The sequence below is a fragment of the Neolamprologus brichardi genome, chromosome 9 (assembly GCF_056152115.1).
Source record: "Neolamprologus brichardi isolate AB-2024 chromosome 9, ASM5615211v1, whole genome shotgun sequence".
In the NCBI taxonomy this organism is placed as follows: Eukaryota; Metazoa; Chordata; class Actinopteri; order Cichliformes; family Cichlidae; genus Neolamprologus; species Neolamprologus brichardi.
The window spans coordinates 26,286,180-26,311,373 of record NC_142112.1 but is presented as its reverse complement, the minus strand read 5'-3'; the positions used below and the strand labels follow the sequence as shown (position 1 = coordinate 26,311,373).

At 40.5% G+C, this 25,194-nt stretch overlaps 2 protein-coding genes across 8 annotated transcripts in view; one reads left to right on the top strand and one right to left on the bottom strand.

Annotated features, from left to right (window-relative positions):
- cacnb2a (calcium voltage-gated channel auxiliary subunit beta 2a) overlaps positions 1-15,501 on the top strand; it is a 71,109-nt gene extending 55,608 nt beyond the window's left edge. For 5 of the 6 annotated variants that reach the window (XM_087846203.1, XM_087846201.1, XM_087846204.1 and 2 more), the window contains 7 exons: positions 2,081-2,161; positions 2,279-2,337; positions 4,966-5,075; positions 8,296-8,447; positions 10,200-10,295; positions 10,799-10,981; positions 12,118-15,501. In XM_087846203.1, the coding sequence (XP_087702329.1) occupies positions 2,081-2,161; positions 2,279-2,337; positions 4,966-5,075; positions 8,296-8,447; positions 10,200-10,295; positions 10,799-10,981; positions 12,118-12,855 (1,419 nt within the window). In that variant the 3' untranslated portion in view covers positions 12,856-15,501. The remainder of the gene's footprint in view (positions 1-2,080; positions 2,162-2,278; positions 2,338-4,965; positions 5,076-8,295; positions 8,448-10,199; positions 10,296-10,798; positions 10,982-12,117) is intronic. The other variant, XM_087846206.1, reaches the window with a different exon arrangement.
- A 163-nt stretch (positions 15,502-15,664) lies between these two features.
- Positions 15,665-25,181, bottom strand: nsun6 (NOP2/Sun RNA methyltransferase 6). 2 transcript variants are annotated; one of them, XM_087846207.1, is made up of 12 exons: positions 25,122-25,181; positions 24,725-24,824; positions 23,598-23,753; positions 23,382-23,479; positions 23,031-23,137; positions 22,691-22,844; positions 21,675-21,756; positions 21,132-21,251; positions 20,521-20,665; positions 20,294-20,439; positions 18,133-18,258; positions 15,665-18,056 (listed from the first exon to the last, which is right to left on the bottom strand). In XM_087846207.1, exons 2-12 carry the CDS (start codon positions 24,797-24,799, stop codon positions 17,877-17,879), a joined length of 1,389 nt encoding a protein of 462 aa, XP_087702333.1. In that variant the 5' UTR covers positions 24,800-24,824; positions 25,122-25,181; the 3' UTR covers positions 15,665-17,876. The 2 variants fall into 2 exon arrangements, with proteins under 2 accessions (XP_087702333.1, XP_087702334.1); XM_087846208.1 differs by having other exon boundaries at positions 23,382-23,476.
- Positions 25,182-25,194: the final 13 nt, after the last annotated feature.

Sequence of the window (25,194 nt, the reverse complement as noted above, 5' to 3'; positions counted from 1 at the left end):
GCCAAAGCACTCTGAAACCTGTTTTTTTATTTGTAACATATCTGTAGGTCAACATAAAAACCTCATAAAGCAGCAGTTTGTTGTTTTATGCACTTAATATGAATTTAGCAATGAATAATGAATTTATAAGCATTTGTGGTGCTGATGGGCAGCTTTAGAAGAGTTGTATCATTCTTCCCATGAAACTCTCAGCAAGAACTCAGTGGGGCATGTCTTTAGCCATTCTTATGCTTCACTACTCATATTTTTCATTAGTGACAGCTGAAATAAATAAATGCTGTTTGCTGTGGGACTTAAGGATATAGTAGAGCTTGTTTCCCATGATTATAGTGACCATGTAATCTAGAAGTTAGATATGCTACTGAAAGGATTTAAGCTGAGCTACATTGTTCATTGATGGCGTGTTAGTCAGCAGTAGTGTGCATCAGTTCCCACAGCGTCTCTGGGGAAGCTCACTGACGACAGCGAATGCTAGATAGAAAATGTTTAGAGCTGAAGGGATGAGTAAGAGGGAGCAACAGACTGCAACAAGAAAGTCTAAATAAATCGTTTGAAACACTTATCGTAAAGATAGCATAGATCGAAAGAACCGCCCGGACATGAGGACAAATAAGGGATGACTGAGAAAATAATGTCAGCAGTCCTTTTAAGTAGCCAGAGAAAGCAGAAGTAAACCTTCTCTCTGTTTCTCAGCTCAAACACGCTGTTCTTCCAGACAGCGGGACACAGAGGTATGAGGGTCATTGGCTCGCTGTCACAGACCATAATGCATTTCCTCTCTGAAACCACTTGCTAATATTTACAAGGATTAAGAAGACAGTCTTAAAAACATTATACACAAATTGAATTTATAATGCTAATTTCCACTAAAACAGCAAGTTCACTAAAAACACAGATGCAAGAATGTATCAGAAGTTTCCGTAGTTTATAAATGTATTAGAAAAATAATTCGAATAGGGTTGCAAATAAAAGAAAATTCATCTCTATGAATCAACTATTTTTTTTCTTTATTAATATATGCATGTTCACAGTAAATTGTAAAAATACAAATGTATTTGTGTGATTATATCAGTCTAAGATCTCTCATAAACATACCACATGACATTCTGCACTGGAGAGCCTCACAGTCAAACACCCAGCCTTAAATTAACTGTAATAATCCAAATCATTTTTGTGTTTCTGTAATGATTAATTAACTGAATGCACCAGTTCAATGAAAACCATATTTTCATGAATGTTCAAACTTACTTACTATGTAGCTATTTATTTAAATGTTATGCTTGATTGATTCTTATTTTCTTCGAGGATTACGGTGTGCTGGATCAAATTTGGGTATAAAAACATGAATTCAGTTCATTTGCGTCATCAATAACAATATAATTTTTTACATTTCTAAAATATTATATAATAATAGGTGGTCTAATAAATATGCTAAGTGCTGCATGTGCATACTTGCAAGAATTTTTTAAGTGTAATTAAAGGCGTCTTGGAAGGCATCACATAAAAGCATTTTGCATTTAAAAAAAAAATAACTGTTTATAGTCTGTGCAAAAGTCACATCATGGACCGTGTTGACCTCATAATAAGGTCAGTCTAAGTGTTGATTAGAAACAGGCTGTTCCACAAACTGAGCTCCGTTTTTGTCCGTACAGCAGTGAGCGAGTTTTTCTGTGTCCTAATTTTGTGTTTTCAGTCAAAGCTTTTGTTGATCTACTCGGGCTTCTTTCTCACTCCCTGACTAACCTTTCCTATCATTTAGCTTCTCTTTTATTCAGCGGAATCAGAACCATGACACGAGAGACTCGATCTGACATACATAAATATTTTTCGTTTACGGTAACCTCCTTTGAAGTGTCATCATTAAAGTTTCTGAAGCAAACTGCCAAATCGGTTATAAATCAAAGCTTGTTTGGTTTTTTTCGAACCAGCTCGGACGTCCCGTTTCATGGTTCATAATGTTTCAGTGCTTTTAAAATGTCTACTTCGTTGTTTTTCCACCCCCTTAAGTGATTTGTGATGGTGAGTGTTTACTTGGTCTCCATAAATGTGTAACTGTTTTTCTTCTTCTCTCCTTCTGAAGACGGAGCACATTCCTCCGTACGACGTTGTGCCTTCCATGCGGCCCGTGGTTCTGGTTGGACCGTCACTGAAGGGCTACGAGGTGCATCAAAGCTTCAACTTTCCAAACACAACACTGAATTTTCTTTAGTATTTTCTTTAGTAGTTTAGAAAACCTGACTCATTGACTCTTGTTCTCTCTCCTGAATCTCGTTTGCAGGTGACAGACATGATGCAAAAAGCGCTGTTTGACTTTTTGAAACACAGATTTGAGGGAAGGTAAGCTTCCTGTGACCTTTTTAAAAACACAAGCTCCCATCCCGCTTCCTTCCTCACTCTTCTAAGTCTATAGGCTGGTATTTATCTCTCCCTCGAGGTTAGCTGAGGGAGTGTGTAACAAGTTTGTTTGGCCTGGAGATGTGTGCCGCTGCTTTAAATAGGCCCTCTCCATGTCCTTAATAGGCCATAATGGGCCCTAGAGCAGAGCAGGATTCTCCTTACTCAATGCTGAGTCCATCCTCCCACCCGGAGCAGAGAGGTTTTTTAGTTTAGAAGTTGCACAACACGAAGATCCACTCAGATCATCAGCAGCTGCGGAGAATACCGTTTGATCTGCTGATTTGTTTTAAACAAATTTACACCTGTAAGTAATTCCCTGCTGCTGCTCTCTGACATTTGTCTTTGATTTGGTGTTAGTTTTTCTCAGTTGGTTTGGCACAGTTTTCACATGGCAATCGAGATTCCTACGCCGTGTGCGAGTCTCAAATGCACAGCGCATTTTTATATGCGCTCTCTTGTTACTTTGGTACAGAATCCTCAGTGATGGGCTGCAAAAGACATGTTTTTTCATAAGCATACACATGTTATAAATCCTCAAAATGTATAAAATAAATGTTTAAATTATTAAACTTTAATTTATCTTGTGTAAAGTTCGTGTTATTAAAGTTAGTAACATGCCCAAACTCAAATATAAACACATACTGTTCATAGCGCCGTTTCCAGAGTTGTTACAGTTTTGCATGTTCTTTGAGCTGTAGTTATACTTCTAAGTTTTACATGTTTGATTTCTATTCAGTGCAGTTTTGTTTAGTTCCCAGAGTGGATGTGCTCATTTCACTTCAGTTTTTGTGTTTTTCGCTAGCTTTAGTGTTCGTTTTTGTTATTGACATGGGTGGTTTTGCCGGAGTTTCAGAACAAGACGTGACACAGTACAACAAAGCAAACAACTACAGACAACCACAGTCACACAGACATCTCAGTCCCAGTAAACATATGCACCAAAGCCTCGTCAGCCTGACAGCGTTGACACGTTCGACCGAGCCGACAAAGACCTAAACTGAAAACATTTCTCGTATATTTTTTATTTAGTTTTGTAGGGACAAATATTATTTTAGTTAGTTTTATTTCAGTTAATGTTTTTCCAGCAAATACAGATCAGACATTAACAACATCCACATGGTTTTTATGTGGGATACTTTTCCTTTATTTATATAACACAGCAGATAGACAGAGGAAAGAGAGGGGAGGAATGACATGCAGCGGAGCTCCCCGGGTGTTCAACCACTGACTGAGCTGTTAAGGCTCTTTAGCTCATGTGCGTTGTATCTACAAAATCTGGAAAAGTTAGTGAAATCATGCACAGCACTCCTCCAAATGTCTGCAGGGAAGGGTGAGCAGTTGTGATATAGTATCAGTATTGACAAACTGTTTGCATTTGATGAACACGATCAATGAAAAACAATACAATACGACTTCATTGTCCACTTAGGGAAATTTGTCAGGGACTGAAGTGCTGTCACAGAAGCTGCCTTTGCAACAAGTCAATAAGCATTAAAAGAAAAGAGAAATAAATAAATAGATGAAGAACATTAGTCTAAAGTATATTTTCTTGGCATTTACCCGTGACAAAAGGTTTGTGCTCGTGTTAAGATGTAATCATTAATGGTGTCCCAGTTGGTTGAACTGTAATGGTAACAAGCCACATTCTTCTTTTAGTAGAACAGGGCTTGTGGATTTTTTTGTTTGACTAACTAGGTCATGGTTTCTCAAAGGAATTGCTGCTGAGTTCTTCAGATGTATTTTTGGAAGCGTTGAGCATCGCAAAGCAAGTGCTGTTCAGCTGCAGTATATTTGGTAGAGAAGCAAACATTTCTACAACCAGTATCTCTAATTCTGGGAAACCAAACTTCAACAAAAACAAGCAGCACTGCACAGCAGAGGTTAAACATGTAGATTTTAATTTAGAGTGAACTGTCCCTTTACCCTGGAGTTCCTGTGTGTAGGACACCACCTTTATGACACGAGAGCCTTTACTTAAAGCAACAATGAAGGGAAGTCTCATTTTAGTCACATATACGCCGATCTGGTATCACATGTTGAACACTGACGGGTGAGGTGAATAACACTGATTATTATCATCATGGCACCTGTTAGTGGGTGGGTGGGATACATTAGGGGAACATTAGGAGACTAAGTCAGAGCAACTCCAAAACTGCAGCTCTTGTGGGCTGTTCCCGGTTAGGGTGGTCAGTATCTATCAAAAGTGATCCGCTTTCCGATCCAACAGACAAGCTATGGTAGCTCAAATTCCTGAAGAAGTTAATGTTGGTTCTGGTAGGAAGGTGTCAGAATACACAATGCATTGCAGTTGTTTAGCTATTTAGCAAAGCAGGGACCAACACACTATTAGCCAGGTGGCCATAATGTCATGCCTGATCGCTGTAGCCTAAATGTTTATAGTGAGCATGATGCAGGGCTTTCAATGACGTGATGATTGCTCTTAATGCTTTGAGAACTGCAGCAGTGTTTTAGGAAATGTGCTCAAGCAGTAGATAAAAACTGCTGCCCTCAGCAACATCTCGTTTTAAGCCCAGATCTACTGATTACTTCTCCCATTTCTCGTGACAGAATATCAATCACTCGAGTCACGGCGGACATCTCTCTTGCCAAACGCTCAGTCCTGAACAATCCCAGCAAGCACGCCATCATCGAACGCTCCAACACACGCTCAAATTTGGGTAAGTTTCTTAGAAAACTCTACGCCTGGGAACATCTGGTGTTTTGATTCATAATGTTTTCAAGGAGACCAGCTTACGTAGCAAAAAGGAAGGAAACGATTAAAGAAACTCTTGACAATGGTAATGATAACTCTAGACGGCCCTGAATGGTCTTGGCTGGCTTCTTTTGTTTGGGATGAAAGATGGAGCGCAAACATGCAGTAATAAGTTCAAGAGCCGCTCTGATTTGACTGAGGTTGATTGGGTTTTAGATGTGATTAGAATGAAACAGATTCCGGAGTCAAACAGAGGTGACAAGGCTAATCTCTGCTATGTATCACCAGAAACATCAGTCAGCAGCCACAGCAGAGGAAGAAGGCAGGAAAAAGCATAAATTAGAAGCACATCGTGTGTTAAAAGTACAGTTTTTTAATGATTACAGAGAGCCGCCACACTATAACTTTAACTTTGTCCTTCTTCAGAAAACGAAGTCTTTGTCAAACCTACCTTTTCATTTAATATACTAAACATAAAGCTTTTAAAGTTAAGGACCACTCAGGGTGTGTTTTGTCATTCTTTTGTTCTTATTTTGTCTCTCAAAGCTTTTGTTTTCCTGCCAAAAGAGCAAAGAGTTATGCATTTGCTTTCTATGTAATTTAAGGCTTTTTAAGAGAATTTTATCATCAAAAGTGACATTGGCTTGAAACTGTGCTTCAGGAAAAGTTGGAAACACGTGAAACTTGTGACCCTCTGTGGCATTTTTAAGTTGGAAAATGAGATTTTGAATGAGCTGTTAGGCTGGAATGTTTTCATGTTATCTTCAGACTGGCGGGACTGGAAGTCATGGAGCTTGGCCGTGATTTCTCTCCAGACTGGGCCTTCCTGAGTTATTTGTAGGATTGTTTTTGCAGTCACGTCGTCATCTGCTGGAGTAGGAGTTGTGTGATGTAAGAGCTGGTATCTGTTAGAGGTAACCAGTGTTGGTCAAGTTACTTGAAAAAAGTAATCAGTAATTAATTACTGATTACTTTCCCAAAAAAGTAATCCCGTTACTTTACTGATTACTTATTTTCAAAAGTAATTAATTACTTAGTTACTTAGTTACTTTTTAAAAACACGATTTACAACCTGAATAGGTGATAAAGCGATAGATCTTTCAGCCCAATTCTACTTTTTCTACATAATCCATCATACAAAATGTAATCAAATGGAAAAGTCTCTTTTTAAAACTTGTTTTGTTAGTTTTAATCTTTTAACTTTATGCATGAAGCAAAATTTTAATTATATGCAACATTCACTGACTTGAATAAATTAGTTTAACATTTAAACCTATTTTCTGCACATTCCAGCACATAATATATATATATATATTTGTGTTTACACTCACTCTTTCAGATGCAAGTAAAACACAGCAGAAAATAAATAAAGTCAAAGACTAGCGGTCCTTTTGCTCTATTTTCACCTGTAAAGCAGGAGTAGAGTAGGCGGAGGTTTATCCTGGTGCAGGTGTGCCGCAGCGGTCAGTGGAAGGATACCGCAGTTTCTCTGTGAGTTTCTCATTACGTCGTAGCTACTCGGTGCTTGCTTGGAAGTTTAGGGGGGGGGGGGTTTTCGCTGTAAAAAGAAGTTTTCTTCCCACGCACAACGGACACTAATGTTTTCTCTCTGGAGGTAACATAATGTGGCTCCTCACTCACTCAGAGCTATTAGTCTCCAAGCCGTGTCCCTGAAGTCATGATGTCTTTTGAATATTTAAGTCTCTGTGAGGCAGAAAGAGCTATGCCCTAAATCACTGATGCAGGCTCAGATTTTTAAAAGGCGTACTATATGACTGATGGACTCTGAGCAGTCATAAAAATTCATCTTTAATAATAACTACTAATCATTTTTTAGCCACGCTTTCAGTGTGACTCTAGAGAGCCACATTAAAATGGGATGTCTCAACAACTAATGGATGGATTGTTGCAAAAGTTTGTACAGATATTCAAAATAAATTGAAATCACGCTTGGGATCCTTTTTAATCCAGCGCCATCGTCAGGTATAAATCTGTCAAATATGTATTTGTACAGTGGTGGATGGTCACATTAAACATGCCCCTAGTTTCCAGTAATGAGGCCAGCAAAAGTAAGGCAAGTAATCCCTATGAGCCAAAAGACCTTTAGATTACTTTAAACACAATGTTTTTTACACTCATGGATCTGTATGACATCACAGAGAGCTGATGCCTTCACCTGCTGTTTATCCTTGTGTTTACGAGAGGCAGCCAATTACAGGAGAGTCAGCTTAAAGAGAGAGGGGGTGGAGCTAAAACAACTTCTTTCAGACAGCAGATGAACTTAAGGCATGCATCATTGTTCGGTTTAAGATAAATAAGGAGTATTTTTAACCTTAAATCATACACAGCTACTCTAGGACAGTCCATAATAAAATATGGAGTTAGGAGTATCTTTAATCTTGTGAATATTTTGCAATAAATTAAGCATAAATATTAACGGGGCCTATTATGTTCATTTTCTGTCATCCTAGCAGAGAGCTGATCTGCGATAACGAACTCAGCTGTTAAAAGACGAGATCATTTTTGTTTTTGTTTTTTTTGTTTTATCTGTAATCATGAAATATATTTGCACAGGCACATCAAAACAACTTGTGAGGTGTTTTTAGATGACACTACAAGATTTGTGACGTCTTTGAAAGTCAGCAACAGAGGATATATTGGTGTTAATCGGGGTTTTCGGAAGTGAACTTAATCATTAAGGGGATCTGGTAAGAATGCATGAAAGAAATCAGCCATTAAGTTATGATCCGGTGCATGAAAGTTTATTTATCCAACTTTAAATTAATTGCAGTTGTGAGTATGAATGGGGAAACAACACCAGTGGACTGCTCAGTGTGGAAAATAAACAAAGACAAGATTAGACTTAAGCCTCTTGGTCGTAAACTTCCATAAACGTAAATATAGTTATTGGTTATGCTAACAAAGAAAAGTTAAACTTGAGTAGCAGGACTGTCGCCCAATGAGAAGGTGAAAAAGAGAGTGCAGATTTTGAGTAAGGAGTGAAAATAGGGGGGATTTCAATCAAGTGGCAAAGAAAGAAAAGAGGAAGTGTGCCACTGATAAACAAAGTGCAAAACAAACCACTGTTACACAAGCTACTATCATGATAAATCCCCCTGACGACTGATAAGAAATAATTTCCTGCTCTGAAAAGAATAAACCCAGACCTCTGTGTCTCCCTTCAGCTGAAGTCCAGAGTGAGATCGAGCGAATTTTCGAATTGGCGCGGACGTTACAGCTGGTGGTTCTGGACGCCGATACCATCAACCACCCGTCACAGCTGGGAAAGACTTCCCTCGCCCCCATCATTGTCTACGTCAAGATCACCTCACCCAAGGTAAGAGAAATGATGTCTGAAGGAACAGAGAGGAACAGATGCACTTGCCAGTGAACATGTGCTATGATGGAAAATAAGGACAGTGAGAAAACGGCTCAGCAGATGTTCCCTGTTCTCTCATAAAAGTGTTAGTCAGCTCCGCTGGTTTATGTGTGTCTGTCTTCACGTCGTCATGTCTTGTCACCGCTTGTATTGTCTCTCTGCAACTGCTCCCTGGCTTTAAATCCAGCATGTCAGACGCGACTGCTACTTTGAGAGTGAGAAAATGCGTGAGAGGACTGATTCATCACTTCGACCTTCAACAAGTGTACAAAAGGCTCATGAGTCAGTGATCAATAAAAAGCACATCTCAGAAAATGAGAGAAAGCAATAGCTGATGAACAGACACGAGATGCCAGCTTTAAATCACAGTGGCAGCAGATTAAATCACACTCGAAGTGGGGAAAATAAATTGCTCTTTATCACCTGGCCTCTTAATTACACCCTACTGCTGCTTCTTATACACTAAGAGTAACTTTTAATATGCTGTATTTGTATAAATAGCAGTTAAATGAGTAGAATTACTCAACTTCATTAGCAACTGCACAAATGAATGTAAAGACATCGTACGAGCTAAATATTCTGTATCAAAAGTAAAAATAGCCAAAATTGCTGCATTAAATTATTTCAGGCAACACCACTGTTTAATTTTCATGCCTCCCAAAATGGTCTTGGATGTGGCAGCATTTATTTTGGGAAGGTTATACTTATTTATGACATACACAAAGTCTATTTAATGACAGACGTTTGACATTAGCCATCAAATATCACCACGTGGCACGAACCTGGTAGTTTGTGGAAAATATTGAATGTTTATTCTACAGTAGTAGCACATTGCAGCCTGCCGCACACATAAAACAAAAGTATATTTCAATACAAAAAGTAGTTTTCATATCATATTTATATATACTGTATATGCACAGTTGTACAGAGATGCAGGGGGTCCCACTGTTGCCTCTCAGCAAGAAGGTCATGTGTCCGAAGGTGGCCCGTGGAGTGGAGCTTCTTCCCACAGTCCAGATACATGCATGTTATGTTAACTAGTGATTTTAAATTGACCATAGGCATGGTTGTGACTGGTAACCTGTCTCTGGTATGCCCCACCTTTCACCCTGTGACAGCTGGGATACCTCCATGATAAATGGATAGTTGGATGGATATCCAGTATAACCACAAATAAATACAGTGTGCTGGTGTTAAAATGAGCAGGGTTATTGTTTATTATCTATTTCACAAACTAGTTAGCAACTTACTGATATGAGGGAAAAGAGTTATGATTTTTCTGCATTGTTTTCTGTAAACTAACAAAAATCCCACATGCTGACTGGACAACATACCCGGTGATACTCTATATTTCAAGAACAGATTATAATCACCAAGAGAAATATATTGGTCAGGCTCTAGATATCATATATAAGTGCCAATGGCAGATTTAATTGACCAGTTAGCCTTAGGATTTGAGGTTTTCAACCCACATTTATGGGGTCTCATCTAAAAATGGGTTTTAAATGGGATCTGAAAATAATGAAAATTCATTACTATCTATCTGTAGTGGTGTAAAATGAATCCTTCTAAGATGACATTAATTGTCCACCTCCAAAAGAAGCTCCTGTTTAAAGCTGAGAAACTTGTGTGCTGCACGCACAAAGCTTTAATTTAAGTTTGTCAAAAACAGCCGTGACCTTGTTGCCTTTCATCCTCATTTGCTTTCAGGTGTTACAGCGGCTCGTCAAGTCCAGAGGCAAGTCTCAGGCCAAACACCTCAATGTCCAGATGGTGGCCGCCGACAAGCTGGCTCAGTGCCCTCCTGTAAGTCTCCACAGTGGACCGAAATTACTGCCAATTTTAATCCAGTGTGTGAAATAACCTGGAGTTTTGTTCTTTTTGGCTCTGGGTTTTAATTTGTGCATATCTGAAGTCAGGTTTTGTTTATTCCTTTATAATTTCTGCCAGTTCTATTTCCGTCCCTCTCTAATCTGCTTACTTATTATTTTAGAAAATGAGGCAAACCCTCCAGTATTGTGAAAGCGGAGGTTTAATTTCATTTAAATAGCAGTCAGTATCTTTAGGGATTTACAGTTTAAGATTTTCTGCAAAATGAATACTTAATGTTATCTAGTGTCTAATCCTGTGAGTTGTTTCTAACTTGCCCTGATGTGTTTTTTTTTTTTTTATCGTTTTTTGTTTCCTTAAAGATCACTTTAAGTCTTTTAATGTGAAGTTGCACATCAGCGCTGGCTGGTTTTGTTGACCCTGTCATGTCTCCGTTCCATTTCCTTCAACTCTGACTGCGCCCGTTTCGCCTTTCGCAGGAAATGTTTGACATCATTCTTGATGAGAACCAGCTGGAGGACGCATGTGAGCATATGGCCGATTACCTGGAGGCCTACTGGAAAAGCACTCACCCCACCAGCTGCAGCCCCCCTGACCCAGTGCTAGCAAAGCTACCCACAGCCAGCCTGCCCTCCAGCACGGCCCCGGTCTCTGGCGTGCAGGTACAAGTGCTGAGCATACTCTGGGCCAATGGAGGCCATGGAAGAGGAGGGGAACCAGAAGTGTGGGAGGCAGGATTAGAAAGGAAGAGATGAAAGAAATCAGAGCTTTGAAGAACTACAAAATGTTGTAGTTTGCATCTACAATATCTGCTAAACGTTTTTACTTTTCTTATATTATGTTATTCTTTAACAAATGCACTACAGGTAATGTGTAAATTAAGAATAATCTACTTTATCTGGGATAGGTACATGGGTATGAAATACTAAGGAAGAAACTGAATTTAAAATGCTCTACAAGAACCTTCTGATGCATAAAGAGGAACTAGATCAGAGAAAACATCAAATATAAAAGGACGAACAGGAGCAGACAGCAAGAAAAGAGTTAGCAGAGACAAAAACCACTTCAAGAGATGGGAACAAAATTCATATTAACAGGTCAAAACAATGCTGTTATCACGTTCATGTGATTAATCATGGCTGATGCTGATGATACAGGAGACCCCTGAAGTTTAACTACCAAAAAACGTGTAAAACTCAATAGAATAAAAACAGTTTAGAGACAGTTTGGACGTAGACAGAGAGCTGGACTTTAGTATTTAACATGAAATCATTTGTTTCACTTTTAATAGTTCCTTTTCTAATGTAGTTCCTTTTCAGCTCAGCTCTAAACCATTGTTTTTGTTTAATATATTATATGTATATATATAATATACCCTCACCCTTATGGGCAGTTTCAGTCATCTGTAAATGCTGCATAATCCCCTTATCTGCCCTTTCTCTATCCACTGCCATCACAATGTAAGACTGAGAGCGAAGAAAACGCTGATATTGATGAGGAGCAGGAGTGAGCTTGTATTTGCTAGTGTGGTAAGTGTGGCGAGGTCGAGTGATGAAAGCTGAAGCCGAGGAGCACGCCTTGCTTTTTTTGAGTTCTTACTCCTGGGTCAGAGTCGCCCATGAATGGATTTGACGAGAAAGCGTGTGTGTTCAAGTGTGACATCTTCTTCTTTGTAGTTCTGTGTGAATTTAGGTGAAACAACTGGGGTGATGTGATTTTTAGTTTGCGTGTGCTTGCTGTGATGTTTTCTGGTTTTGTATGTGCCATCGTACTGACTGATGTGTGTCGCTTATCTCAGGGAAACAGTACAGAGCAGAAGGGAGATAAAGTGGAGGGGAAAGGCTCCAGAGAGGATTACCAGCACCACCATCACCGTCACCACCATCATCACCACCACCAGAGCCTGGACCAGGGCGATGCTGACGCAGAGGGGGAGGAGGAGGGCAACGAGGAGGAGAGGCCTCTTAGGACAGAGTCATCCAAGAGATCCCAGCACGTCCACCACCGGTCATCTTCTACCAGGACTGAACACCACAACCACCATCACCACCACCACCATCACAGCAGTAAAGCCAAGGGCCTCTCCCGGCAAGAGACTTTGGACTCTGAGACCCCCGAGAGCAGGGAGAGCCGAGAAAGTCGAGAGAGCAAGGACTCGGCTTGTACTGAGCCGCGCACTCAGCGTCTTCAGCAGGAAGAGGAGGACGATGAGGATCAAGGGGAGGGGCATCCCCAGCAGCAACAGCATTACGAGCCACTGCCCCACCGGGACCACAACCACCATCACCACCACCACCATCACCGCAGCGGGGCGGACGAGGCCGGTCACAGCACGGGACACCAGCGCTCCAAAGAGCGCGAACAGGACCACAATGAGCGGAACAAGCAGCGCTCTCACCACCACCACCGGCCAGCACGCGACCACCACCATCACTACTACGACCGGGACAGAGAGAGGGACAGAGAAGGGGAGGTAGCTCCAAAAAAGAGGGGTGAGGCAGGGGAATGGGCCAGAGACTCATACATCCACCAGTGACAGACCAGAACCCCTCCCAAGGCCCTCCTGGACTCTGTCCTGTCCTCCCATCGTGCTGCTATACCCTGAAAAACCACAGCATCCTATTTATGTACACTTCTTTGTAAATGCTGTTGCATCTTTTTCAATGGCAGGATTTTGATTACATAGATACAAATATAAATATATGAATATATGTATGTGTGTATCTATGCATAGACGTTGTTTATGTGTGGATATGCATGAATATTCTCAAATATGCATATTTTAAACCTGTGTTTGATAAAGCATGACACGAAAGCAGAATTTTTTCTGTACTGAGCTGTGCTTTCTGTGATTAGCATTATAATTTTTATTGTTTCTAATATTATTATTATTATTAAGTTGTATTGCTTGCTACCACTTGAATAATTTGTTCCTTCAGACTACTGCGAGGGTTGACCAGCCATCATACTTTGATGTTGTAGTTGCAGAATAGTTTGACACTTTGGGAAATAACGCTTGCCTACATAGTTGCCAGTTTATTATGTACACCTAATGAGCGTAGGGCAGCACGGTGGCACAGTGGTTAGCACTGTTGCCGCACAGCAAGAAAGTCCTGAGCTCAATTCCACCATCAGGCCGGGGTCTTTCTGTGTAGAGTTTGCATGTTCTCCCCGTGTTTGCGTGGATTTCCTCCAGGTACTCCGGCTTCCTCCCACAGTCCAAAGACATGCAGTTTGTGGGGATAGGTTAATTGATTAATCCAAATTGCCCATAAGTGTGAGCGCAAATGGTTGTCTGTCTCTCTGTGTTAGCCATAACACTTCCCATAATTACATTGAAAACTATAGAAACTACTCCTTTTCTAATTAGTCTGCTTGTACACCTCTGGACTGCTTTCAGAGCTGCTCCTGTTTTTAGGTCACTTGAGACCTTGCACATTTGTGCTGATTTAACCACAAACCTCAAAAGAGCTTCTGTTTTAAACAGATCAGCTTTAAGGTTTATCATGATTGTAACTCATCGTGTTAATTAGCTTTCAGGCTACAACCAAGCAACCAAACAGAGTCCAACCCCAGTGACAGTGCTTTAGGTCAGGACCATGCTCGTTTTTGTCTTCATATTTTCAAGATTCACAGAGTTGTCAGTTTATCCACCAGGACCAGGCTGTTTTACGAATGTTCTGAGGCACGCATTTGTGGGGAGAGGACCTGAATGGTGGCCTGTACCATCTATAAATGTCCTATTACAAATAGTCAGAAATACTCTTAAAATAGCAGCAGTTCTTGAAGTGATCAAGGGGTCCACAAGGAGACAACTTTGATTGGTAGACTGGACAAAACAGCAGACACAAATCCCTTTTGGGGTTGTGTCAAGAAGAAAATCCAGTGTAAAAACTCTACCAAACCTACCCACTGTGAATAAGGGATCAGCCAAGCGTAGCATCTCTAAGAAGCTTAACAGCTTTCAGTACTTTAGTAAGCATAAATCACAGATTTGAGAATAATCATAAAGTTGAATCAATGACTGTTTGATTTAAAAAAAATAACTGAATACTATACTCTTCATAAATGCAGCACTGTTGTGTCAGACTGCATTGATTTTTAGCAGGTGAAAAACTTGATACCACTCTCATATCTGTAGGAGTGTAGAGCCAACAGCAGGTTAGCTTAGCACAAATAAACAGGAGGAAAGAGCTCACGTGAACAGTTTCTCTGAAGGTAAAAACCACCTACCAGCACCTCTAAAAGCTCAACAATTACAATTTTGTGTTAGTGAAATCTGTACAAACCCTACAAATAACAGGTTGTGGCATTACTGGGGGAGGGGGATTCGTATATGAGAGTGGTATCGCTCTAACTCTAACAGCGTATTTCCCAAAGTGTCAAACTACTCGTTTTATGTTCATCACTTACTGCTTAGTTTCTTTTTTTGATTCCACGGGTTTTAGATGTTACGTTTTAACATATTCATGCCTTCTTGCAGGCGCACCTTAGTCTTGCCTTACAAGACAGACAAAGAGTTCTCCAGTAACTTCCTCTCAACACATGCAGTACTGTTCTTTGTATGGGTCCAGAAACATTTTATAACATCGGAACAGGCTTTTTCACATTGGTTTCAAGTGAAAGGGATTTGATATAACATTCCCACCAAATCGTAGGTCCTGATGATTCATCTTGGATTAATCCTGACCCCTTTTCTAATGAATTCCATTTAAGTCCTACTTTGATTTCTTAGTACAAACAATGCTAATTTTAGGATATGTTGTTCAGTGTGGGTATTTCTGAAATTCCAAAGAAACAAAAATAATTCCAAGTGTTTACCAGATAAATATTGCCTTTAAGTTTTTGCCCTCTTTTCACTCTTCTGATTAAAATACAGGATCTAGTTAATGGACTTGGGGATATTTTACCTGCTCTATATGCCTGAGTCAACAACATCATCAAAACCTGAATAGACTAGTTGATCTTTGAGTCCGTGCACTCTGGCCCTCTGTTTACACACCATCTCCTCACCTTTTTTTTAAATGTTTTTTTTTTGCCTGATAATTGTAATTATAAAAACTCGTCCATTTCTATGCTACATTGGTAGCACTACAGATTTTATAACAGTGTACATGTGTACATATTGCATAAATACGAAGAATAAAGTTGGAAACAAACGACTGACGCAGTGGGAGACCGTTTTGATGTTTGTGTCAGCAGAAGACCCAGACAGAGGAGGGAAATGGTGCGTCTATAAATAGTCATCTGAAACTCCACTGAAAAATTGAGGTAGACTCACCGGCCTGCCTCCTGAGTCGTCATGACAACCCCGACATGAATGACAATGCTGAGGGGATGCATCTAAAATAGGAAGCTGCCTCCACACACACTCACAGCTGCCTTCATAACAGACAAACTCAGAGATGAGGCATATTTGATCTTGAATTTTAATGTGAAATCGGGGAAAAACAAATCTTCAGTGGTGCAGCGAGTCTGCACTCACATGCAGGGAGGTGAAGTGCAGCGCAGACAGATGTGTGCGTGGACTGATAAGAGTCTGATGTCATTCCCAGGAAAGGGGATTGAGCTGAGGTCATAGTGAAGGTCCTCAAAATACTGCGTGTCAGAAGAACGGGACAGATGTCGGTGCACTGCTGGCACGGATCTATAAATTGCACACAGGCTACGGATTTATTGGACATCCATTTTAAATTTGCACTGAATAAATTAGTTCCTATATTTGGCAACCATAAGCACGTGTGAACATGTAGCAATATGTAACACACTATAATGTGTGTGAGCAGATATGAAGTGGAAGTGGAGAATCAATTATTTTACCAAGCTTTTGATTATGGGAACATCAGAAAGCTTTGAGAAATTGAAGATCATAACATCACACAGAGAAATAAGATGCCATTGAATGTCAATTTTCATCGCACCAAGTATCTAGACCCCGAATATTCTAATGAATATGAAAAAGTGCCAGATGTTTCTGTAACATTTTATGCCTTTTCTGTCTAACAAACCATTTTAATTAGTAATTTAAGCACAAAAGGCACCTAACTGAAGAGAAGAGCCAGTGTTGTACAACATACAACAGAGAAAAGAAGCAACTAAATTGTATATTTAGGCAAAAACAATCGATGGCTGTCAAGAAGCCAATGATTAGGAAAGCAAACAGGGAGAACATTTAATTTGAGGTATGCACAAGAACTTAGCTTAAAATCAGTGGTAACAGGTCTTATTGAGCAATGCATCCAAATTATTACCAATGCAATAAAAAAAAATACCTGGATAAAAGACACAATGGAACACTATCAGTCATGGCCCAGACCTCAACATCAATGAAGCAGTTTGAGATGATCTTACAGAGAATGAAACACAAGCCGCAAACATCCAAAGAAGAGCTCTGAAGCCCAGAGAATTATTCCTGAAGACTACTTGAGGAAATAACAGGAAAGCTTGCCTAAGAAAACTCAGACTGTGTTGAAGAATGGTCCTAACAAATATTGACTATCAAGCTCTTTAGCAGTTTTTTGTCCTGTATAGTAATATTCTATGCGCCTGTTTTTCTAGCAAAATATAAAGAAATGAGGGGTGGCGGTATTTTTTCGAATGTCAGTGCGTGACGTTTGTCTAGGATGTGTTGACTAAATGTTCAAATATAAGATGATTTCTGTTTTGCTTGCATAAAAAGGAATAAATAACAAAAGAGAAAAAGGGGGGGGGGGGGGGAATTAGCTAAAATTCTTTTTAATCTCTGCTAAATACAATTAGTTAAAAGGAATTTAGACAACAGTTGACAAATGGTTTGCAAAGGTCTTCTAGGAGTAAACCCTGCCATCATGAAAAAACCTCTGGACTATTTTGGCATCTTGTTTTTAAGAAATTATCTAAATTAACTCTTATTTTATTAGTAAAAATAAATGAATAAAAAAGGTCTAAATATCCTGGAAGTCATCATTTTAATAACATCTTTTTTTCCTCTCACATCTTTACTCTTAACCACTTCCAAAAACAGAAACAGCCTCCCTTTAAATGTGCTCTTATTCTGAAAAACCGAGCAACATTTCCTTCTGATGAATGCAGAGACTGAGCCAAACAAGCGTCTCCTCTTTCCTGCAGGCTCCAGAAGTCCTAATTAAATGTCCCAGTCGTCTCCGGCGCTGCAAAGACACTAAATTGTTAATTCCTCTCATGGCCTCTTTCTACACCTACTTCCTGATCCATTCTCCAGCGAATCCGTCACCATGGCAGCTGTGTCGTCACTGTTGTTATAGCAACCGCAGCGCTGCTGCTGCTGCTGCATTTGCCGTTACTCATCCAGACTCCGTCGCCACGTGCCCCCCAACCACCACCCTCTTCCATCCAACCCTCCCCTGGTGTTTATAAAGCTTATCCCTATATGGCCCACGGTTTTAGAGAGCAGCTGTTAAGAGGCAGATGCTGTAAACAGCGCAGGGAGCTCTTTGTCAACACTGGCCCGTCAAAGCACACAGAGTGTCGTAATATAAACACTATTGTTCCCGTTTTGCTGTCTCATATGAGCCCCGTGCAAGAGCGCGAGCCCTCGGGTTAGTTTTTCAGGAACTTAGCGATAAAGAAGCCGATAGTGTCGCTGTCGGCTCTGCAGGGGAGCGGGGCTGTAATTTCCGTCTGCTCCCAGCTCAGCTCGGGACTGAACCTCTGGAGGAGGCGCAGCTGCTCAGGTGGAAGGCCGGCTCCGGGCATGCCTTCAGCACCGATGTGGGGCTCCTGAAAAACAAAAGAAAAGGTTTCACTTTGTGATTTTTACATTTGCAGTCATGTCCATGTGGCTCAAGTGCTTTACCTGTGGCACAAGTGAGAGGCAGGGGAAGGTGTCAAGGGCCCAAGCTACCTGCTCCTCATTCTCTGCTAGAGTCACTGTGCAGGTGCTGTACACCAAAACACCACCTTTCTTCAGCAACCGCACCGCCTGCAGAGACACAGATAGCTACGTATTTATGTACTCGCTTTATAGTCTGTGTAATCGGTGGTTTTATTAACTTTTTAGTGAGTTTTAGAAGCACTGGACCAAAACTAGTTGGTTTCAGTTCATTTTTTGCGGCTCTTTTTTAGCTGTAACCTCCAGGGTTTAAAATTAAGTACCAAAGAAATTACAGATCCTCTTGTGGCCACTTGAGGCTAGCTCCAAAACTGTGGAAATTCCCACAGACTGTCATGTTTAAAAGGCCCAAATTTAAAGTATTAAAGATTCATCTTCACAGCTTTTTAACATTTGCTTCCAAAAGTATTGCCTGTTATGGTCACTGAAGGGAAAACACACCGGAGCTATTATCTCTAATTCTCATCATTTATCACATTCTGGGTGTGCCCACTCCTCTGGGGGGCAGTAATGAGCCAGCATGTTTTTTTATCATAAACCTGTGGACTGTGTTTGTGTCTGAAATCATTCACTAAAAGTGAGATATTTCACCACGTCATGAAAAATATTCACATCCATTTGGAAGTGGATGGCAGCAGGACTGGGTATAAGAAGAGCATCAACTGATTCTGAATCTGGAGAAATCTTTTAGTTGAAGGAGCGCCGCTGAAAATTAATATTGGATTAAAATCAGAAAAGATTTTGCGATGGAAATCAATGCACAAACTTTGGAACACTTCCAGAAATCCCTCTGTGAACGCAGTCCATCGAGGAACCCACAAATGTAGGTTAAAGCTCTATCACGCAAAGTAGGAGCCATAAGTGACCGTGATCCACCAACACCACTGTCTTCTCCGGGCGAGGCTCAGTTCAAAAGACTGCCTTTCTTGGTGTAGTGGTGCATTAGTGAATTGGCAGCTTGCACACGTGGAAAGGCCACATCAGTGGTGAAAGATATATGCAGGTTTTAGGACAAAAAACATCTTTTTCAGGGAAGGCCTTGCAAATTTCAGCAAAACATTGTTAAACTGCACACTGCATCTATTCCAACAGCATGGCTTCATAGTAGAAGATTCTCTGACTACCGAAGTGGCCTGCACCTTTCACCAGCTATAAATACTTGGCACATGATGAAACACAAAATACGACAACGAAGATCCAGGACTGTTGAGCAGCTAGAATCCTATATCAGATGAGAATTTCCCAAAATTCCAGCAGCTGCTCTCCTCACTTCCCAGATGTTTATAGGCTGCTGCTACAAGAAGAGGGGATGCCACACAGCGGTAAACACGGCCTCCTCCAACTTTTTTGAGACATGCTGCTGCCATCAAATTCAAAGTGACCTCATATTTTTCTTAAAATGCTTCATTTTCATTTTCTAAATATTTGATGTGGTTTCTGTGTTCTAATTGTAAATAAAATATACATTTTATTTTACACAGTGTCTCTGTTTGTTTGGAACTGGTGCAGTCTGCTTAGAGAACTTTGCCATATAAAAGATAGTGACAAGTCACAGATCAGTGAAATATCCCCAAGTGGACAAAAATGTGTGTTGACATGCGTTGTATGCAAGCACGTGCACATATGTTTCTTTAGCCTGCAAGCTGGGCCCTGAGGAAACACTGATGAAGCTCTAACGAAGCATGTCCTCTGCGCTGGTTTCCATGCAAGTGATTGTTGGAGTTTTCTCTGTGTTCTCTGTATCAGTGTTGGGTCTTTACCTTACAATATAAAGCACCGTGAGACGACTGTTATTGTGATTTGGTGCTACATAAATAAAATTTAATTCAATTGAATTTTTTTCATCTAAATCACAGAAAATGATCAGGTCTCGAAAGGTTATTCGCAGAAATTTGAAATGACAGTTTGCTTTCTCTGCGCACTTTTGAACAGACTTGTAAAACTGCACATAAGCCTGAGAAGTGAGCTTCAAACCTCACAGTGACGTTAAACAAGTAAATCTGAGCTGTGATCAAACTGCAGTGGAATTTCTACCCAATGCTGCCACCTACAGGTTAAAGAACGCTAGTACTGCTGTGATGTTAAGATGATAAAACGTGGTTTATGTGTGTGAAGTAAAACCTACAGCATGAAATAACTTGCGCTGCAGTGGCTGGTAGGAGCAGATCTCTTTGAGGCTCCAGGTGCTGCCCATGTTGGGTCTCTGTCCGAGGCCGCTGCAGGGAGCATCGAGCAGAACCCGGTCAAAACTCTCCGGAGGGAACGGAGGTCCTGGGAAACACAGACACTGAGCTGCTACCCATTTATTATGAACCCCGGAGATTTACATGATAGATAAACTCTGGACTGTACCTTCAGTTTCCTGTGCTGGGTCACTGCTCACAGATAGAGTGCTGTTAAACCAGTGCGCCTTCACGCTTTGCAAATGTAACATTTGTGCATTTTGACGAATGCGGTCGATCTTATTCCGGATCCTGTCCAAGGCTACGACCTCTCCCTGTGTCGGAGAAAAAGAAAAATATTAGAAACAACTTAAAAAGGAAGGAAATTTCACAAATTACAATCCTAGACTGCTTGTTTTTATCTCAGGAGACTTTTTAGTTAAATCAAGTAAATGCTAACAAGGAGACAATCTGATCACTAATTTTATTACACAAAGATGAACGTGTTGTTGTCTGCCCTCTCCTCCAGGCTGGACACAGACCAGCCCCCCAGTGGGGTGGTGGTGGGCCCCTTTGGTGGGGTACAGATGCTGACCTTAAATGTACTTAAATTCCACTTGGATCATTTTCTATGTTAACAGTTAATGTAAAGTGTTGCTTGAGACCTAGATCTAAATCACTGGTGTCAAATTCATTCTAGTTCATGGGCAACATACCATCCACATGGACCAGTCAAATCACTGCATTAAAAAAACAAAAATACTCCGAATATTAATTATGATCGCATCTGGACACAAGAACCTGATCTCCCATGAGCGCAGCAATGTGGCAGGTCTTCCCTCCAGGCGCAGCGCACATATCCAGGATGCGCTCTCCAGGGCGAGGCCCGAGCACGTGTCCCACAACCACAGACGGGAGGTTCTGCGCAACATGGATTCGCTTCAGTATGGGCAGTGATGTGGACATAACATGTATACAATACAGTTCCTAGTTGATTCAGACTGAAACCTCACTGCTGCTCTTTTTAAAATGGACCTAATACGCTATTCCACATTGTCTGTCATTCTGTAGGAATGTTTTAGGCAGTTTTTTTTAATTTTTGGATCATTATGATGTCATAAAGAGCAGATATCCTATGAGACTCTTGATCCACCTGCTGCTCAAACCATCTGTTTGCAAGGTGCAGCTGTTCCAGAACGACACAGGACAGTTTAGGGGCTACAACAAAGCCAGTTATAACAGAAAATACGGATTATTTTGGAAATCAGAATTATAGGTCCACTTTAATAAAGGTTCTAGTTTATTACACCGACTTTAGCTCATTGCGGCTCTAATAAAAAATACCTGCAGGAACGCTAGGCTAGGTAAAACACCATCAAAGGACGGACTTCTGTAAAGCGGCTCCACCATTCGGATACCGATACCTCTGAAAGAAAAAAAGATGTCAGCTAACACGTTTCTAAGATAAAGAGTAAATTTAAAGTTTCTATCCACATTGTCCAAGGTGCTTTTAAAAAAGAGCAAGGGATTTTCAACATAGCATTTCAAAACATACAAGATTTCTTCAGAGACCATAAATTATTTCCAAACAGCACAAATTCTATTCAAAGCAAAAAATAAAGAACTGCCAGGTAATATTCAGAGTATGTTTTTTTGAAAGAAGGAAGTTATAATTTAAGGGGTTTTTGTAACTTCAAAACAGGGAAGGTCTGTACGAGAAAAGGCTTTTGTGTTTCTGTTCATGGAGTGAAACTGTGGAACAGTCTGAATATGGAATTAAAGCAATGTCCAAACATAAAACAGTTCAAAAAGAGTTATAGAAATATGATCTTCTCAAACTATAAAGAAAGGGGAAATACTCAAATGAAGTGAATGTCTCTATTTAGTATATAGTATATATTATATCAGAAATCTGTTCACTATTTTTATTACAGATTATATCAGTAAGGAAGCTGACTAAATATTAACTGATAACTTATGGCAAAGGGGTTGGATTACATAAGTGTGTACTTCCCTTTCAACATGTAAATGAATCAGAATGGTAGCTATATTGAAACGTACTGACTTTTGTATAGTATTTTTTTCCTCTCTTATTTTCTTTACTAAATGTACCTGTATATTGTTTACATGTTTGAAATAAATTAACAAAATTAAATTAAATGACATTTCTATTTCCACACAATAATCAAATAATTACAGATTTCTTTTTTTACATTTGTCCCCTGAAAACCTGGCCTGTTTATTGCTCCATAGCATAAACCACTGCTGTGCAATGATGTGCTTTAACTTTGTAAAGCTCAAAGCTCTGTAGCTACCTTACAGAGTCATGCTTGTGTTTAAAAAAGACAGTGTTTACTTACCTGGCAGGCTCTTCTGTGCAGAAGATAGTGGAGCGGTCCATTTCGGCTACTCCATTACCCACAAATACCTTCTTTCCCTGGAAGCTGGTGGCTCCTCGGGTGCACTTGCCCTCCAGGTCAGAGAAGACGGACACCAAATCCCCCGCCTTCATGTCTAACAAGAAAAACAAAACAGCACACGGTTCGGTTTAAGGAAGATAATCAACACTTGGAACAAATGAAGATACTTTGGCAAAAAGTAAAACGTGCTTCCAAATCACAGAGCAGGTGAAGAAAACAAAGACACCACTGCTCTAAGTATTCACAGCCTCACTTCACTTCTACTGTTTTTAAGTCTTACATTTGGGGCTGCCGAGGATCCCCGGGGCGAAGACGTGAGCGCCTCTCAGTACGGCGCCGCCACACTGAGCGCCCACCACCACCTCTGAGCCGAGCTGCTTCACAGGTCTGAGAGTACAGGACAAAGAACGTTCACACGGTTACAAAGGATACACTCACAGAAATTCTTCTCTTTGACTGACAGTTTGTTGGCAGCTATCTGAGGGTGTGTTTGTTGTTCCTTTGTTATCAGAAATATTTCCTGTGTTGTTGCTGTTCCACTTGGATGTTGGAGAACCTCAGAGGCCCAAGTGGTGCTGAGTGCGACCTCTACAGAGCAGATTAAGAGTTATCTGAAGCATTCCTCGCATACCTCGGACCTTCAACGGGAAGGATCAGCACATCTGCAATTCGTGGGTGTGGCAGAATCTGCACAGAGACTTCCTCTGCTGACGAGCTGCACATCAGCTGCTAGAGAAATAATGACAAACTAAATAAGCATGACTCCAACACACTGCAACCAAATACCGAAGCCCATTGTGTGGATTTTCTTACTCCCTCTACATTCTGTTACCAGACAGAGACTCACCTTCCTCAGCTCTTCTGCCAGCTGCTGCCTGATCTCCTCAAGGGGGGCCAGATGGGTGCTGGCTCGTACGCAGGTGTATGAAGGTGGGTGAGACAGACATGAGAGTAGCTTGTGGAAACGATGCTCTGCCTCCTGATGACCCACCGCCGTTAAAACCTAATAAAATAGAAGGGTTAGGTAATAAAAAGCATACAGTGTGCCTTTGTGTTGATGAAGTAACACAAAAGAACTGTTTGTAGATGGTAAACAGACTCGTACTTATAAAGTGCTTTTCTGCAAAATACAGACTAAGAGCATAGACAAAAATCTAATGACAGGGTCACCTGATCCAACCCTAACTACCTCTATACTTTAACTATATTAAAAGTACAGAGGGTGTCTATTCCCTGAACCCAAACTGGAAGCTGGTTCCACAGGAAGGGGGCCTGATGGCTGAAGGGTCTGCCTCCCATTCTACTTTTAGAAACTCTAGAAACCCCAAGTAAGCCCGCAGTCTGAGAATGAAGAGCTCCGTTAGGATAATAAGTTACTATGAGGTCTTTAAGAGATGACGGTACCTGATTATTAAAGGCTTTGTATGTAAGGAAAAGGACTTTAAATTCATTTTCTGGGTTTAACAGGGAGCCAATGAAGAGATGCCAACATCGGAGTAATATGATGCTTCTTTGTTGTGCCTGGAGGCTTGTTAGGGAGCTTTCAGATCAACCCAGTAACAATGAATTACAATAGTCCAGCCTAGAAGTAATGAATAAATTAACTACTTTTTCAGAATCAGTATCCAGAATGTTTTCTGAGCTCTTTCAATGCCTGACTGCATACAACAGAAATGTAATATGAATGATTCGTAAAAAACAAATGAACGAGAGAACCCATCAGTGTTTAAGGGAGCAGGACTTCTGTTAAAGATTACTTAATATTTCTTGTTAGAAAGTCACATGTGACTGTTTTATAACTCTCAAAGGGTTTTCGTGACTGTTATGCGGAGAGAGATTTGCAGAAAATATACTGTAACAGCTAAATGAAACCACACGCCGATAAATGACGACTTGTAGCATCCTAACTTCTCCCTCAGTGAGTTATCTTTTCATTTGAAAGGGAAGACAGCGATTCCAAGAAGTTCTTCTTACCTCCTTGTTTAAGAAGACACTCTTAAGATATTCAGTCACTTCAGGCTTCAGGGAAATTCGTGGGAAAATCGACATTTCCTCTGTTTAACAAGGCTTCAGACTGTGGAAAGGAAAGCAACACGTGTCAGATGGACATCTTAATTATCACCGCCACTGGATTAATGTGGAAACCTAAAGAGGCCAACAATTCAGCGATACCTGTTGTACAGACCAAAATGTTATTGCTAGACCAGCCAATTTCTCCAAGTATATGAAAGATCGTATTACTTAAACGACTCTGCAACATTCAACAAGTCCGCTTCTTAAAATTAATTTAATACATTGACTGTTAAATTCTCTTTCCGCTCCAGGTCTGATTTCATTGTAAATGTGCTTTTAATTGTATTTCGTTACTCACTTTTGTGCAGCGTGGAGTCCACCGGATTGTTTTGGCATGCTTCTTGCAAGTACTTCCGCATACATCATAGGCC

Coding starts and splice junctions, on each gene's coding strand:
- nsun6 (XM_087846207.1), bottom strand. CDS start 24,799: ATGTCGATTTTCCCACGAATTTCCCTGAAGCCTGAAGTGACTGAATAT. Junction 23,480..23,597: donor TGGCAGAAGAGCTGAGGAAG/GTGAGTCTCTGT, acceptor TTATTTCTCTAG/CAGCTGATGTGCAGCTCGTC. Junction 21,252..21,674: donor CTAGCCTAGCGTTCCTGCAG/GTATTTTTTATT, acceptor CATGTTGCGCAG/AACCTCCCGTCTGTGGTTGT.